Below are 16,066 nucleotides of genomic sequence, written 5' to 3'. Positions count from 1 at the left end.
GTCAATGTAAGTGTGTAGCACATGATTGGAGGAGCATAACACGGCTTCCGGAAAAATCGTTTAAAGGAATGCGCACTATTTTATTCCCCATATTCTTTCACTGTAAAATATCACTTTCTTTAATTTATTTGGGGGTTTTGACCGGAAAGCACGGAATTGTTTATTTACGCCTTAATTAAAAGTAACAACAAATACTTTCCGTTTAAATTCTAAACTAATTAGCAGCACACTAAAATATAATGGGAAATGCATTTTAAACCTCAAATAAGAGAACAACTATGAGTAATTTTTTTGGAACACAAATAATTTTGATGTAGAAATTATTTTAGATGCTTTATGACATCTATTGCTGAAAAAAAATAAAACTCGGTTATGTTTAGAATGCCTTTCAGATTGGTGCGCACCTGTCGTTGCTCAGGTGTGTCTGCCTCCTCCCTGCCTGCAGGAAGCTTTAAAAACTGTTTGTCTCTTCTGACCTGCAGTTCTCTGTCAGACTCCCAGCAGAAACGTGTCTGAAGCTGCTGGAACAAACAGCAATATGAGGTTCACAACATCAGCGCCCAGAGGTGAGCTTTTTCTCATGCCTTTCTTCATAGCAGTGAAAATAAAAACTCATGTTTGACTCCATCAGATCGATTTCTTCATGATTTTCCACACAGATAATGCTTCTTTAGTGGATGACAACGTTTATGATGATGTCATGGTTTCAAAGCAACAAGGTTTGAATAAAAAAACGTTGTTTATAATATACTAATTTGTGTTTTAATAAAGTGTGAGTTTTAGTAGTTTTTTATTTATTTATTTTTTATCTTTTATTAGCCCAATATTTGCTTTAGTGATTTGATTGTTACTGTATCTGTCCATAAATTGACACTTTCTGTTTTTCTGAAATGTAACTATCAAACTAATGTTTGACTCCATCAGATTGATTTCCTTATGTTTTTTTATGCAGATGTTTCTTCTGATGACGTTTATGATGATGTCATGGTTTCAAAACAAGGTTTGAAAAAAAATCTAATTGAAATTTGTGTCACTTAATCTGAACAAATTTAGGCTTTGAGATTCATGATGATAATTATTTTTATAGACCTACATTTTTGTTTCAGTGATTGGATTGTTACTTGATTTGTCTGTAAATTGACACTTTCTTTTTTTCTGAACTCTTAATTATAAAAGTATGTTGGACCCCATCAGATTAATTACTTTGTGTTTTTTTGTGCAGATAATGTTTCTTCATCCGCTGAAAACCAGCTTTCGAAGCAGAAAGGTTTGAACTAAAACAAACATTTCTGAATCTAGAAATTTGAATACTTTGAAGCTTTTACGTCTGATGTTTATGTTTTTATGGTTAATTGAATTTCATATAGGCACAGTGGCGCAGTTGGTAGCACTGTTGCCTTGCAGCAAGAAGGTCCTGGGTTCGATTCCCGGCCTGGGACTTTCTGCATGGAGTTTGCATGTTCTCTCTGTGCATGTGTGGGTTCTCTCTGGGTTCTCCGGCTTCCTCCCTCAGTCCAAAAACATGACTGTCAGGTTAATTGGTCTCTCTAAATTCTCCCTAGGTGAGTGTGTGTGTGGGGTGTGTGTGTGCCTGGTTGTTTGTCCTGTCCGTCTCTGTGTTGCCCTGTGACCTGTCCAGGTGACCCCGCCTCTCGCCTGAAACGTTTGCTGGAGAGGCAGCAGCTCCTCCCGACCCCACTGGGGACGAAGGTGTACAGAAGATGGATGGATGAATTTCATATGGTTTATTCTTTGTGCATATTACTGTTAGTTTATTGTTTTATCATTGTTGACCTAAAATACTTCCTTCCTGTGGAATATGCCACTGCAGGGAACAATGGGTTTGACTTCTCTCTTTCTGCAACAGTCGACTGTGAAACAAAACATTTGAACATTATTGATAATCTGAAAACTTTCATATCAGAAACTCACTCTGGTTGTTCTGCTTAACATGTTCCGCTTTGTAATCTCTGTTGCTAAACATGGAAGCCTATTGTTATGAATCTCTTTAACCTGTTGCCACTTTATTAGGTACGCCTTGTTAGTACTGGGCTGACAGCGTGATTTTACCTTCACAGCTGCTGGATTTTGTGACACAAGTTGAACATGGTGTCAGAATCATTCCTCAGAGACAGACGTCCATGTTGACATGATAGCATCACACAGGTCCAGCAGATTTTTATCCAGTTTTTCATTCATTTGGTGTGAATGAATGCAAATTAGTGATGGTTCTTTACAAGAGAACCATCAATAAATTAGGATGATAGAAAGAAAAAAATAGGAGGTGTAATATTTCACAAAGAACTCTTTTTTTTTTTTTTTAGATTAATCTCAGAAATTTTCTAGACACTTCTGAATTTCAAAAGTTAAAAAATGTCTAAATTTGAAACTCAGAAATTTAGTTTTGTTCTGAGATTAATCTAAAAATGTCCGTTTTTTTCTTAGCAATTTCTTTGACTTGTCAAGTTCAGAAGTTTTAAAGTTTTTTTATAGAGAATATCTGACACATTCCTGAGTTTTTTTCTTTTTTAGCTAAAACTTTTTCCTTGTTCTTTTCTGGAACATTTTTTAGATTAATTTAAAAATTTCTGCATTTTTTCCACACATTTTGACTTTTGGAGCTCAGAAATTTCTCCATACATTTGGTTGTAACAGACAGGAACTTGGGGATATGTTGCTCTTCAATGATCTTAACCAAGTTTTCCTTTTCTCTTCTGACACCAATATGGCAGTTTTGTCCACAAAACATTTTCATATTTTCAGTTTTATTTGGTCATATAATTTATTCCCTCTAGAAATTTCTTAAACACAATAGCATCTTGTCTTAAATGTTAATTTTATGTAAATTTAATTAATAGTAAATTTGCATTTTCTACTCACTTTGTGCACCTTTTCAGAGGCCATTGTCATGTATTTTGTTCTTATATTATATTGTACTGAGATATTTCCTCTTGCCAGTTTATTTTTCATGTGGTAAATGTCTTCATGGCCAGATGAAGCAACACTTCTGCTGTTCATTCTGTTTTCACTATTCAGCAAATCTGCAGCAACCTGGACGGGACAGGAAGTCCAAAGTATCTCCAGAACGCGCTGTCCTGCTGGTTCTCATCACTCTCTTGGTCGTTGCAGTTTTTGCTCTGAGCATTAGTGAGTTTTTTTTTCTTCAACTTTGAAGTCAAATTAAAAAAAAAAAAAGTTTTTACTTGAATTTTATGGCAGGACGTTGTATTGGAGATTCATAAATTAGATGCATGTTGTTTAGGAAAACATTCCTTTTTAGCAAAAGCACTAATTAGATTCATACATTACATTGCATATTATACATGCAATATAAATCAAATATTATTTTATTTGTTTGTAGAGTACTATTTTAGTAAATATTACCTGTTGAAACATGATACAATAAGCACTTTAATAATAATGGCTTTTTGGGGTGATATTTCAGAATAAAATGTCTGTTTTCTGAAGTTTGAATGTTGTTATTTGCATATTATTATCATTATTTCCTCTGAACAGTCTCCCTCTGTCTGTTCAAAGTCCAGACTGAAAACTCACGTATTCCTTCGGCCTTCATCACCAGTTAAAGAGAAGAATTAAAGGATGGAAGAAAATTGCTTCAGCTAAATTTTCAAAATTGTTTGCTTGTTATTCATACTATTAGTTTTGGAATCTTTGCCTTATTATTTATCTTATTATTTTTACTAAACTTAACTTTATTTCTATTCTATCATTTATCTGCCTGTGATGTTGCATTTGTTGTGAAACACTTTGGTCAGTTGAGGCTCTTGTAAATATATAAGTAAACTTTGACTTGATTTTTGCATGAAACTGACTTTAATTATCAGCTTCTTTTTGCTTAAAACAGCTGTATTTTATCTGATGAAAAATGAAAGATGCCGAACCCTGAAGGAGGATCTGGAATCACTGAAGATGATTGTTTTAGGTGAGACTGTGAGGATTTAAAGTCTAGATTTAATGTTTCATTTTGAGCCTGTCAAAAATCTTTTGTTCTTCTTCACTATTGTATTTAAAGTGCTTGGTATCTGTTGACAAGAATTATTTAGAAAATTATCTTCAAAGATGAAAGACTCTTTTACTGTCTTATTGTTTCCACCCTTCTTTCACTGCGTCCACCGACTCCTGCAGTAAAAAGTGCAGCATTTGATCTGAGTTTCATTTCTGTCCTGTAGATTCTTGTAGATTGTAGCTGCAGTTTGTCTCCAAAGATTTCTTCCTCCTGATTTTCTGAAGTTTTTCTTCTGATCTGTTTGAAGATGAGACATGGCCAAAGTGTGAAGCCGGCTGGGAGCGATACGGAGGAAGCTGTTATTTTTTCTCCAACTCTACATCCACCTGGACTGACAGCAGACGTTCCTGCGCTGATCTGGGATCAGACCTGGTGAAGATCAACAACAGAGAGGAGCAGGTATGAAACTGCTGCAGGTTCAGCTTCTCTCTGATTTCATCTCATCATCATGATTCTCCATCTTAACTCAGAAAAGTTTCACTTGTATCTTCATCAACTTTTTCTGCCTAGATGTTCCTGGAGATCAGACTGAGGGAGACAATCAAGAATAATGAAACGTTCTGGATCGGACTGACCTACTCAAAGACAGAAGGCTCCTGGTTGTGGCCAGACAGATCTCCACTGAACACAAGGTCTGATTATTCTGAAATTATTTGGTTTCATTTCAAGAGTAAAAGTCACTTAAGTTCATTTAAATCTGCCTTTCTGTTCCTCATCTCCTAGTTTGAGTTTCTGGGCCCCCGGACAGCCTGATGCTTTGGGTGGAGCAGAGGTGGACTGTGTGTGGATGATGAAGACAGAAAACCCTGAAGAGGTCCGGTGGTATGATAGACGTTGTGATGATGATCTGAGAAGTATCTGTGAGAAAGATTCAAAAATCCAGCTGCGTTTCTGTGTGTGAAGTTCAAAACAGATCTCTGCACATTTTAAAATATTCTTTTAAAAACATATTAATAGAAAATTACTCTGATTTTAGAAGATATTTACTTTATTTTTATTTGTAATAACAGCAAAGTTCCAGTTGAATATGTATAATTAATAAAGATTTTTCAGCTTTTATAAGTTTCCTGTGTTCATTTTAATTATTAAATATGAAGCTCATGAGGTAAAATCATGAACTCCTCTTTACATTTACTGGAGTGTTTTGTCTATTAGTTCATACATATTTTCGGTCAATTGATGTGAAACATGACTGTCAGTGGCTCACTAGCGCTAGACTCCCCCTTCAGGTTGCATTTGGTTACTACATCCACTAAATCAAACGACCTTGAACCAAACTGCTGGCAAAACATTGTAAATGTAAACAATAACTTTGAAGTTTATAATGCTTACTATATGCAGATAAGACCAGAGCGAGTAAATGTACTTTCAATGAACACATTTCAATCCATCACACCTCAACCTCAGGTTTTGCAGACAGCTGCGTTTGGACATGACCTGGAAACAGCGTTAATAATCGAATGTCAATGAAAGAGAAAAAAGAGACTGTGTTGCTCCAACTCCATCTTTCTCTTTCTGTCCACCTCTAAATCCTACTTGTTGCCATTTTTGGGCTGTTTTAGTCTGGTCAGTTCTCCTTCAGGAGGAGCTGTTTTTTGGGCCTCTGTCACTTTAAATCCAAATGAGCGGCTGCTGGCCACACCCCCCCGGCTCTACATTTACATTCACAATGGCTGAAAACAGATGCACAACTATACAAAAGTACATAATTGAAAGGCAGAAGTGGAGCCCCCTGCACAATCAACAAAGCATTTGTCTTTTCCAGCAGCCATTGTACAATGAAAACTGCGGTAAAACCAGCTGACCAAACACTCTGGAGCTAGGGTTGCTAGTCAACGTCACAGTGCCCATTGATTATGACATAACTGGGAGGTTTTTGATACGGATCATTTTCCAGACACCAAGAATTATTAACTAATCACCAAAACCCACCTGGGTGTTTTCTTTAATTGCTTTGGTTGTTTCTAGAAGCAGTAGCAACCTAAATGACAGTACGAAAACATACAAAATGTGAATTTTATGCAATAAATCCCTTTTAACTCAAAGAAGTTTTTTTCATTGATGCAAAAATGCAACTCAAATTTTGTCCTGACTAAACAGAAGCTGCACTTTTTAACTTTTACTTATGTAAAAAGGTTTAAGAAGTACTTTAAATTTGATCTTGTATCAATTTCTTTAGAACACAGATAATTTTGATGTGGAAATAATTTTGTTTTTTTTTACTGATGCCTTTGATGTCATCTGTTTTAAAGTGAAACTGTCTGTCTCCTCCCCTCCTGCAGGAAATGTTTTAAAAGCTCCTCGTTTCTCCGGACCTGCGGTTCTCTTTCAGACTCCCAGCAGAATCATGCCTGAAGTTGATGTAACATACTCTGACGTGAAGTTCACCAAATCAACGACCAAAGGTGAGTTTTTTTAATCATGCTTTTCTGCATCACAGTGAAAACTAAACTCATGTCGACTCCATCTGATTTATTTCTTCATGTTTTTTGTGCAGATAATAATTCTTCCTCGACTGACAGCACTTATGCTGAAGTCAAGCTTTCGAAACGGGAAGGTTTGAACAAAAACTTATCTCTGAAAGCAGCTTGTGTGTGAAGAATTGTTATGCTTTTATTGCTATTTATTTTTTTAAAACACAGCTGTGTACATTGGTGATATGAGTGTCATTTTTCATCTGTAAAAATATTTACAGATGAAGATATTTATGTACACACAAAAAAGAGCAAAACTTTATTTAATTTAATCACAGAGAAGTTGATGGCAGAATTTACTTTTTTAAAGAAATGTAATCTGATGTGGAATAAATTTTATTTTACATGTTTTACGTCATTTTCTTTGTACATAAAATCCATTTCCATGTAACGTTTTGTGTTGGGGTTTGTTTGTCATTTCCTGCTGAGTTTTATTGTAGGGTTTTATATTTACAGGGAAGTTGTCACAAAAGGGTTTTAACTCTTTAGTTTGGACAAATTGTAATGGATTTTAAAAATCTGATTATAAACATATCCATAAGTCTCTGATTGGGGTTAAAAACAGAAAAGAAAAAGAAATATTTTCATTTTTAGCTTAACGATTCAATTTTGTAAATCATCTGCAATGGTTATGAATAAATAACCTCAGATTTATAGGATTTTTTATGACTGATTGCACTTGTGAGGTGATGTTTCTGTTTATTTATTGTTTTATTATTGCTAGCATCGGATGCTTCCTACCTATGAAATATGTCACCTCAGGGAACAAAGTGTTTAACTTCTCATTTTTTGCAGCAATGCAACATCTTTGTTGTTCATCATTTGAACATCAGTTTATTGAATTTTAGTCTTAATTTTCATTTATGTAAATCTAATTGTAAAAAGTCTGTTGTGTTTCTGTTATCTGGAAAAATACAGCTGCAGGTTTCTCTGAATCTGGGTGTGCTTTTCTAAGTTACAGCAGATTTCTTTTAATGTTGTAAATTTGAACTTACAGTGCAATTATTTATTTATGCATTTTTACCATTGTCTGAATTTATATGCTTCCAATTTGCTTCTATAACTGAGTTTCCACCTGAGGGAGAGTAAAAGATAATTCTGTCTCTCTGTGAATAAATAAGGATTTATTTATTCACATTAAACAAAAACAGCGTCTTTCATCTGTGTGGTACACTGTATGTTATATTGTTCGTCATGTTTGTATGCAGTGATCAGATATCCTTTCCCCTCTGATTTTCTGTTCTCAGATGCAGATGTTCAACAACCCAGACGGGACAGGAAGTCCAAAATGTCTCCAGCGGTTCTGATGGTTCTGATCACTCTCGTCGTTCTCTTGGCAGCTGCTGCTAACGGCCTGGGTTTGAACAAAAATGTTACCTGTGAAAATATGAAGAGAAATCAAACAAACAATCTCTTAATATTAAATTTATATTTAAATGTAATTCAAAAAATATTTTTTAGCAAAAAAACATTTAATGTCTTTAATTTGTTTTTATATTTGCTGGTTTTGAATATTCTTTATAGTCATTAGTTACATAACCAGTTGAAAAATTCATCAGCTATTAATCCAGCCACTGAAATCACAGAAGCTTCTGGAGTAAAATGATATTAAATAAATGTTACTTTTTACATAGTAAGTTTGTAAATAATAGCAAATGTTATTTTGTATTTTGGTGATCATAATATTTTCTTCTTTAACCAGTTATATTTTATATAACGAACAACGAAACTCTCCAGAGCCTGAATGAGGAGATCAAAATGTTGAAGAGTAACCGCTCAGGTGAGACTCAGAGTTTCATTTAGAGCCGTCAGATCTGGGATTTTAATTATTATAACAATGTTAAAATATTTACATATTCATCAGCAATACATTTTCTTTAATTCAGCATAAAACATTCAATTCAGTTCAATTTATTTACGTAGCACCAATTCACCACAAATGCTTTGTAAAAAATAATTTCAATTAATTCCAATTAATTAACCAATCTAGTTCACATGGATTTGAACTAGATTGGTAACTAGCGGCTGCTGGTAACCTGCTGGTAACTGGCTCGGCACCAGCAGCCATCTGATACATCCACCGTTTGAGAAGTCAGAGCAGGAAAAGAAACAGGAAAACTGGTGTAAAGAACTTTTTGTGTTAATGAAAAGTAAAGGTTAATAGAACCTAAATATTTAATGTCGGATAAAATCAATTTCTGATCATTGTCAAATATTAACTGGCTTTACTGTCAGAAATATTGAGATTGAAGATAAAGAGGAAGTGATGAAGAGGAAGAGCCAAATTAATCTTCTACCAAAGTTAAGCGATAAGAATCAATGAAAGAATTTTGTTTGCTTTCTGTTGAGCTCCTGCAATAAAGGAGTCTGTCACACTTCAGTTCAAATATTTAATTTGACATTTATTTTTAAACAGAAAGCATCGACCAGCCTACATGTCCACCACCAGCAACATGTCCATCTTGTCCCGTTGCGCCTTCTTATCCTACTTCTGGAACCACAGAACCACTTCCTCCAACATGTCCTCCTCCTCCAACATGTCCTCCTCCTCCAACATGTCCTCCTCCTCCAACATGTCCTCCTCCTCCAACATGTCCTCCTCCTCCAACATGTCCTCCTCCAACATGTCCTCCGCCAACATGTCCTCCTCCAACAAGTCCAGAACCTTCAACGTTTCCACCAACTAATGCAACAAGAAGTAAGTTCAGGGTTTGATCTTTGTCTCGTTTCTGTCCTTTAGTGACGCTAAAGAGACATTGATGGACTGACAGAGACAGGAAGTTAGATTGTAGCTGCAGGACATAAAACCTGAAACTGTCTATGAAGATTTATTTCTCCTGATTTACTGCAGTCTTTGTTCTGATCTCTTGAAGATGAAACAAGCAGCCTGAGGGCATAGGAGGAGGAACAGGAGGTGAATGTAACAATACCATGGACTGTGTGGGGATGATGAAGACAAAACTCTGAGGAGATCCTGTGGTTTGACAGATTGTGATGATGATGAGAAGTATTTGTGAGAAAGCAGCAGAAATGCAACTGTGTTTGTGTGTTTAGTTCAATTGAGTCCAGAAAACAGCTTCATATCTCTGCACATTTTATAAAGATGATTACCAGATAAATATTCTGATTCTAAAAGATCTTTACCTTATTTTTCTCTTTCTGTAACAACAGGTCTCCTGTTAAATATGTAAAATCATTCAAATGTTTTTTCAGCTTTTACAAGCTTCTTGTTTTTATTGTAGCTATTGAACAATGAGGTAATGAGGTTCAATCATCAAGTTTAAAACCATTTAATCACATTGCTTTAATAATTGTTCCCTTGGCTGCTGTTCTTGATTTATTGTCAATTAAAAACATTTTCATACAGATTTTCTATGTAAATTGATCTGAAATATGATGTATTTTTCTTTTAATTAGCTAAAAATGTCAAATGTATCTTTCAAGATGATACATTTATAAAAATAAATGCATGAATAAAGATTTTAGAAATAATTTCAACCTCTATTTTTTGATCTATTAATAAAATCAGACATTTAAAAAAACATACACATCATCTGAGAACTCGCAGCAATATCATTTCATTTAGAGGACTCACTTTTTATTTTACAAAGAAAGATGTGAAACATGAAAATGATGAAGTTTCAAGTATATGCATTTAAAAGTTATTTTCTCTGTAACCAAAACTCACTCATTCTGTGCTACATCATAAATCAGGTGATATTTTCAAAGAGAAATGACCAGTATCATCACACCGGCGCTGACCGTTATCCACAGAACCTGGTGTTCATGTTTCCAGCAGAAGGAAAGCTGAGACCACAGTCATGACTGACTCTAATTCAGATGCAGGAAAGAAGAACCGAACCTTTATTCTCCAGTTATCAGGAAACATGATCTTCAGGTGAACATGACTTCAGAACATGGTAGAAATGAACAAGGAAAGGAAAGAGAGAAAAACAGGCAAGAAACCACTAACCCTACAGGACCATGACTAGTTTTTAATATTCTAACAACATGTTACACAACTTCGCTGACTTTGCCAATATCTTAATTTAAGCTCAAAAGAAAGTTCCTTCCTTCAACTCAGCACAAAGCTTTTGCAACAGGAAGGTGACGGTCAGATCTTCAGTCGGACAGAGAAGGGACGAAACAGTGAAGGTGAGTCTAGTTGGTTTTCCGTTCAATAAATACTCAGAGAATTTCTCAAGAAAAACAAAAAAATATCTGTATTTATGTATAATTGTGTTGATTTAACACTTTGTTTTTCTCTTCTTTCTGTCTAATTTAATGGTTTTTTTGCAGGTTGCATGCAGGTATTTTTATTTTTATTCAGAAAATACCTTAAATAAATGAAATGAATTTTGATTTAAATAATCCAACATACATTTTTTTGATTTGCCGTCTAACTCTGGAGGTTTTCTCTATATGCAGAAAATTCCTTCTCAATTTAAATTTGGAGTTGAAGAGCAGAGTGATGGCAGCATTTGAACAGAAATGTTATGAAAATGAAACCTGAACTGGAAATTGTTTTTATTTGGTGAAGCTGCTGCACATCTATGTGACTCTGAGGACAAACGCTGTTTGTCTGCTGGCTGCAAACGCTGTTTGTCCTCAGAGTGAAGCGTCTCCATGGCGACACCGATCAGAGAAAACGGTAGGATGACGAATGTGACGGTAAATCAGCAGGAAGGTGATGAAGAGCCAGTCAGAGGTCAGTGGTCTTCATCAGACTGAACACAAACTAATTTTTTTACACATTCAATATTCAAAGTTTTGATATATTTTTTGGTGTGAAGGAAACAGTCATAATTTTTTTTTTTTTTTAAATGGTCTGGTGTTTAAAGTAAATGCAGAAACTATCACTACAGAAAGGGAAGAAGTTGATGAAAAATAGAAAAACTAACTGTCATGTTTCCTGTTGCTGCATATCTGATAGACAACAGAACGTCATCCTTCAGGCTTGAATATTTATTACAATTGCTTATGGCAATTATTAATAAAACTCATAATTAGAAATTACAAAGTCTCGTTGTGTTGGGAGCGGATGAACCTGTAAGGTTCTTCCTGCAGAAACTTTATTAAACCAGGTTTAAGGTTTTTCTATCAGTCAAATATTTTCACCTGAAAAGTTTTGGGTTGAAAACTCCTGCAGTTCCAGGAGCGGGAAGAAAATTTTGTCCAAAGAGAAATTTTAATCTTTGTCCTGGGGAGTCAAAGCTGAAGTATATGTAACTTCTATGAAAATTTTTTTTTTACATATTTGTTAAAACTGTCATCATGTCAGAATGATAGGAGACAAATAATCTGTGAACAGATCGATCTTCTCCACCTCCTCCCTGAGCTGCTGTCTGTAGAAACGTAATGCTCCAAGTCAGAAACAAGCAATCAGATCTAGGAGCAGGGTTTTAGAGCTGTCAATCAACCTCTGGTACTTGCTGCTAAACATGCTAATGGTGGACAAGCAACTTACAGTTAGAAGAAAACTGTTTATCTGCCATCATTGGTTGGTATGCTAACTAGCCGTAGCATTCATGAAAAGCTCTGTTGATAGGAAGAAGCTGCATTGTAGCAGAGAGCAAGTTCTGTCAAACATAGGGATGATTGACAGCACTAAGTCCCGCCTCCAGGCTCTGATTGGTTGTTTCTAGTAAGCACTGGGAGAAGGCAGAGGAGCTTGACTTTTTTTCACAGATCAACAACTAGGAAATGTTTATCTAAAACTAAAATAAAAAGTTCAGAACAGACAGATTTGATGCCAGTTTCTTTAGAGTCGATGTCAGGTTGATGTTAGTTTCTGTGAGTCTCCAGGTTCTGATCCGGTTCTGCTCTAAATGCTCCTCAGGTGAAAACCCAACCTGCAAGCTGCCAGCAGGGGGAGTAGTTCTGCTGGTTCTGGTCGGTCTGCTGGCTGCTGCTCTCATCATCATCTTCAGACTCTGTGAGTTTACAATCTAATTTTCCTTTTCTGAAATGTTCAACTGATATGTTTGGTGGGAAACACCAAGTTCAGGTTTGTGCAAAAACCAAATAACTTTTGTTGCTTTTGATTCAGATGCTGCTTGTTTGATGACCAATAAAAACCAGAGAGAGGAGAAAGACGATGTGAGGAAACATGTCTCAGGTGAGGCTGTCAGAGTTTGGAGGTTTCCAGGTTCAGATGGAAAATGTCAGAGTTGATGCATCAATTCACATTTGGAGAGTAAATTCAGGACTTAATCTTTGTCTCATTTCTGTCCTCTAATGAAGTTAAAGAGACATTGATGGACTGACAGAGACAGGAAGTTAGATTGTAGCTGCAGGACAGAAGACGCCTCCTGCTGTCTCCAGATCACACAAACATCTACAGAAATCTCAGAACAACTTAACAATAATCAGTTAAGATCAATCCAGTTTATATGTACAGCACCTTTCAGCAACGAGGCAGTTCAAAGGACTTTACATCATGAAAACAAAGAAATACAAAGTCATAGAACAAACAGTCAACAGTTGAAACAGTTGAAATATTACATTTTGCCAAGTGCCATCGTTACAAATTAAATGTTGGTCAGTGTTTCATTTATTATGGTTAATTATAATGAGGCTCCAATTATACAGGGCTAATCAATAGGTTACAGATATGTTATGCATTCCTCTATAAACACTTAATAAATTATTAATAACTGTTTATTATGCATTAATTAAAGGTGAGAAAGACAATATAAGCTGAAAAAATTATGTTTTGTTATGCTTACAATGTAATCTGAAATTTTTATTATAACAACTCTAAATAAAATTTAAAGGTGAACAGACTTGGCTCACTATTTGGCAAGAAACTGGGAGATTTTTTTTTCCTTCTCACCCTTAATGAGTGCATAATAAACAGTTATTAATGATTTATAAAATGTTTAGAGATGAATTAACACCATGTCTACGAACAAAGGGGAGCTTTATTGTAAAGTAACAGAGATTTATTCCTCCTGATTCACTGAAGGTGTCATGTTCCGTTTTTTTCTGTGTGTTTATTTCGAGTTTCCTGTGTCTCTGAGTCTCCGTGTTGTCCCGTCTTCCCCTTGATTACTCCCAGGTGTTTCTCGTTCAATGATTACCTCCTGTGTATTTAGTCTCACCTGTGTCTCTGTGTTTTGTCGGGTCTTCGTCGCTTGGCGCGTCTTTTCTGTCTACCTGTTTGTTTGCCACAGATATTGCTGTTGCTACCGGTTTGAGCCCTGGCTTCTGCTCAGCCGAGCCGCCAGAACTTTGTGGACTGTTTTGAACAGGATTTATTATTAAAATTACCATCTTCACTTCAACCTGGGTCTACAGTGTCTGCCTCACCACCTTCAACGCCGCACTACATGACAGAAGACGTTGTTGTGTTAGAAGAGAAAACCTGTCTGAAGTGTGAGGCAGGATGGGAGCAACATGGAGGAAAATGTTATTATTTTTACACCGTGAGATCAGCCTGGACTGAGAGCCGACGTTTCTGTCAGAATCTGGGATCAGACCTGGTGAAGATCGACAGCAGAGAGGAGCAGGTATGAAACTGCTGCAGCTTCAGCTTCTCTCTGATTTCATCTCATCATCATGATTCTTCATCTCTGCCAGGGCCGGCCCAAGGATTATGTGAGTCAAGCGGCTACTTAGGGGCCCCACCCCACCAGGGGCCCCCAAGAGCACCAAGCCAGCATGATCAAACATAGATATATTTAAAGTAATATTTAATAATACAAACTAAATGGAAAAACAATTTACATATTGATTTTATAATTGTTGTGGAAATAATGGTTAATCTCTTCCTGCTGTCAATGTTGGGGAAATATAAGATATCAAACTTGTTATCTTGTTTACTGTAAATTTAATATTTGTCCTTTAAACAGTTAAATTAATATGGCCAGTCTGCATTTAATAATCCAAATTAAATGTTTTAGTTTGTTACTCCTGTCAGGTTAAAATCAATAGCCGTAACAACGCTGCTATGACATGATATAGTTACAAAACATGCTAATGATAGATGTTAAACAAATAGAGTAGCTTAGGAATGATAAAGTGTCTGGTGTCGCCATGTTGTTATGGGGGTGGAGGGGCCACAAATAAAAATCTGCCCATGGCCCCGAAAAGCCTTGGGCCGGCCCTGACCTCAACGTCTCCTGTCCAGATGTTCCTGGAGGTCAGACTGAGAGCGTTGATGGAGGATGATGAGGACCGGTTCTGGATCGGACTGACGGACTCAGAAGTAGAAGGCAGATTCTTGTGGGTGGATGGATCGCCGCTGGACCAAAGGTTTCATTGCTAAGGAAGTATTTAAGAAATGAAACAGTTGGACTTGTTTAACCTTGTTTTTCTGTTTTTCATGATGTAGTTTGAGCTTTTGGGGTTGGCGCCAACCAGACAACTGGAGCAGGGCCAGCCTGAAAGCAGCCAACTGTGTGCGGATGGGCGAGAGAGGAGGTTCTGGTGATCCGACGTCCTGGTTCGATACGTCCTGCAACGATCCGCAGAAAAGTATCTGTGAACAAGCAGCAAGAACTCAGTAATGTGTCTGAAGTTCAGTTGAGTCTAAAAAACGACCAGAGCTCAAGTTGGTTTTATGAAGAAAATGTAACAAATAAAATATGAATGAAAAAACACGAAAGATAAAAGGCTCAATTTTTATCAAAGTTTTATTTGCGACTTCACGAACCAGAGGAAATGATGTCATAAACTTCAAACATCCCATCATATGAATCACCTGAAAACCTTTAGAGTCTCAGTTACCATCTAACACAAGACCTGTGATGTTAATAAAAACAATAATAATTGTTTATGGAAAAGAATAATGAAGTAAACAGTTGAAGCCTCTTTATGATCGTTCAAGTTCAACAGGAAGTTTCTTCAACACAAAGCTGTGAGAAAGGAAGTTACCGAGCAGATTTTCAGTCTAAGGAGTCTGCAGTGGAGCGAGGACACGGTGGTGGTGAGTCCAGATCATTTTCTGTCCTCTGAATATTAAAACAACATCAGAGGAGACGCAAACATTTATAAACTTCAAAGGAAATGTTTGTTTTCCTTGCACTGGAAAATATCATTGCAGACATTTATGTTAAGATTAAACTAACTGTTTAAAAGAATTTGAAATCAAACACAGGAGAAATATGAATCAAGATAATTTGTTGTTGATCTAATATTCTGGGTTTTTGGTCAATAATTTAACTCTTTAATTAGGACAGTTTATTGAGAAAAAAGTCAAATTGGCTGTAAGTGCTCATAGAAACCATAACTGTGTCTTTGTCAGAGAGTTTTCCTTATTGTGAAGCGTCTCCATGATGAGACGTCAACAGAGCTGTGAAGAAGGTAAGAAGGTAAATATGGAGGTAAACCAGCAGGAAGGTGATGGAGAAGCTGCAGCCAGAGGTGAGTGGTCTTCATCAGACAAACATCAACCAGACTGAACACAAACTGCCTGTAGAGACAACATGCAACATCTGAACTGGAAGAAAACAGCTGTGTGTGAAACTAAACGGCCCATTTACTGCAGGATCAGATCAATGCATAAAGTTCACATATCAGTAAATAAAGACTGAGATGTTCTTGTTTCTCTGACATGGAAGGA

The 16,066-nt window shown here is 36.2% G+C and overlaps 3 protein-coding genes across 3 annotated transcripts; all 3 read left to right on the top strand.

The window, feature by feature from the left end:
* Positions 1–434: 434 nt before the first annotated feature.
* On the top strand, positions 435–5,084 carry LOC116731351 (CD209 antigen-like protein E). The gene is made up of 9 exons (XM_032581089.1): positions 435–566; positions 660–719; positions 953–1,000; positions 1,223–1,267; positions 3,037–3,147; positions 3,866–3,943; positions 4,275–4,426; positions 4,538–4,659; positions 4,751–5,084. The coding sequence occupies exons 1-9, from the start codon at positions 539–541 to the stop codon at positions 4,926–4,928; spliced, it is 822 nt and encodes a 273-aa protein (XP_032436980.1). The 5' UTR covers positions 435–538; the 3' UTR covers positions 4,929–5,084.
* Positions 5,085–6,322: 1,238 nt separating this feature from the next.
* Positions 6,323–9,659, top strand: LOC116731354 (spore coat protein SP85-like). The gene is made up of 6 exons (XM_032581095.1): positions 6,323–6,432; positions 6,525–6,584; positions 7,749–7,859; positions 8,204–8,281; positions 8,918–9,199; positions 9,375–9,659. The coding sequence occupies exons 1-6, from the start codon at positions 6,375–6,377 to the stop codon at positions 9,398–9,400; spliced, it is 615 nt and encodes a 204-aa protein (XP_032436986.1). The 5' UTR covers positions 6,323–6,374; the 3' UTR covers positions 9,401–9,659.
* Positions 9,660–10,002: 343 nt separating this feature from the next.
* On the top strand, positions 10,003–15,694 carry LOC116731353 (C-type lectin domain family 4 member E-like). Its single transcript, XM_032581094.1, has 8 exons — positions 10,003–10,656; positions 11,042–11,066; positions 11,114–11,209; positions 12,341–12,436; positions 12,551–12,619; positions 13,801–14,012; positions 14,633–14,757; positions 14,837–15,694. Exons 3-8 carry the CDS (start codon positions 11,128–11,130, stop codon positions 15,009–15,011), a joined length of 759 nt encoding a protein of 252 aa, XP_032436985.1. The 5' UTR covers positions 10,003–10,656; positions 11,042–11,066; positions 11,114–11,127; the 3' UTR covers positions 15,012–15,694.
* Positions 15,695–16,066: the final 372 nt, after the last annotated feature.

Source organism: Xiphophorus hellerii, chromosome 13, assembly GCF_003331165.1.
Source record: "Xiphophorus hellerii strain 12219 chromosome 13, Xiphophorus_hellerii-4.1, whole genome shotgun sequence".
NCBI classification, from domain to species: domain Eukaryota; kingdom Metazoa; phylum Chordata; class Actinopteri; order Cyprinodontiformes; family Poeciliidae; genus Xiphophorus; species Xiphophorus hellerii.
Note: the sequence above shows the minus strand (reverse complement) of the source record. Positions and strands in the feature narration are given on the sequence as shown.

Excerpts from the sequence above, each read along its gene's own strand:
- LOC116731351 (XM_032581089.1), top strand. The coding sequence starts at position 539 with ATGAGGTTCACAACATCAGCGCCCAGAG. Across the intron at positions 3,944-4,274 it reads ACTGAAGATGATTGTTTTAG|ATGAGACATGGCCAAAGTGT; the intron begins GTGAGACTGTGA and ends ATCTGTTTGAAG. Across the intron at positions 4,660-4,750 it reads AGATCTCCACTGAACACAAG|TTTGAGTTTCTGGGCCCCCG; the intron begins GTCTGATTATTC and ends CTCATCTCCTAG.
- LOC116731354 (XM_032581095.1), top strand. The coding sequence starts at position 6,375 with ATGCCTGAAGTTGATGTAACATACTCTGACGTGAAGTTCACCAAATCA. Across the intron at positions 7,860-8,203 it reads AGCTGCTGCTAACGGCCTGG|TTATATTTTATATAACGAAC; the intron begins GTTTGAACAAAA and ends TTCTTTAACCAG. Across the intron at positions 8,282-8,917 it reads GTTGAAGAGTAACCGCTCAG|AAAGCATCGACCAGCCTACA; the intron begins GTGAGACTCAGA and ends ATTTTTAAACAG.
- LOC116731353 (XM_032581094.1), top strand. The coding sequence starts at position 11,128 with ATGGCGACACCGATCAGAGAAAACGGTAGGATGACGAATGTGACGGTA. Across the intron at positions 11,210-12,340 it reads TGATGAAGAGCCAGTCAGAG|GTGAAAACCCAACCTGCAAG; the intron begins GTCAGTGGTCTT and ends AATGCTCCTCAG. Across the intron at positions 14,013-14,632 it reads TCGACAGCAGAGAGGAGCAG|ATGTTCCTGGAGGTCAGACT; the intron begins GTATGAAACTGC and ends TCTCCTGTCCAG.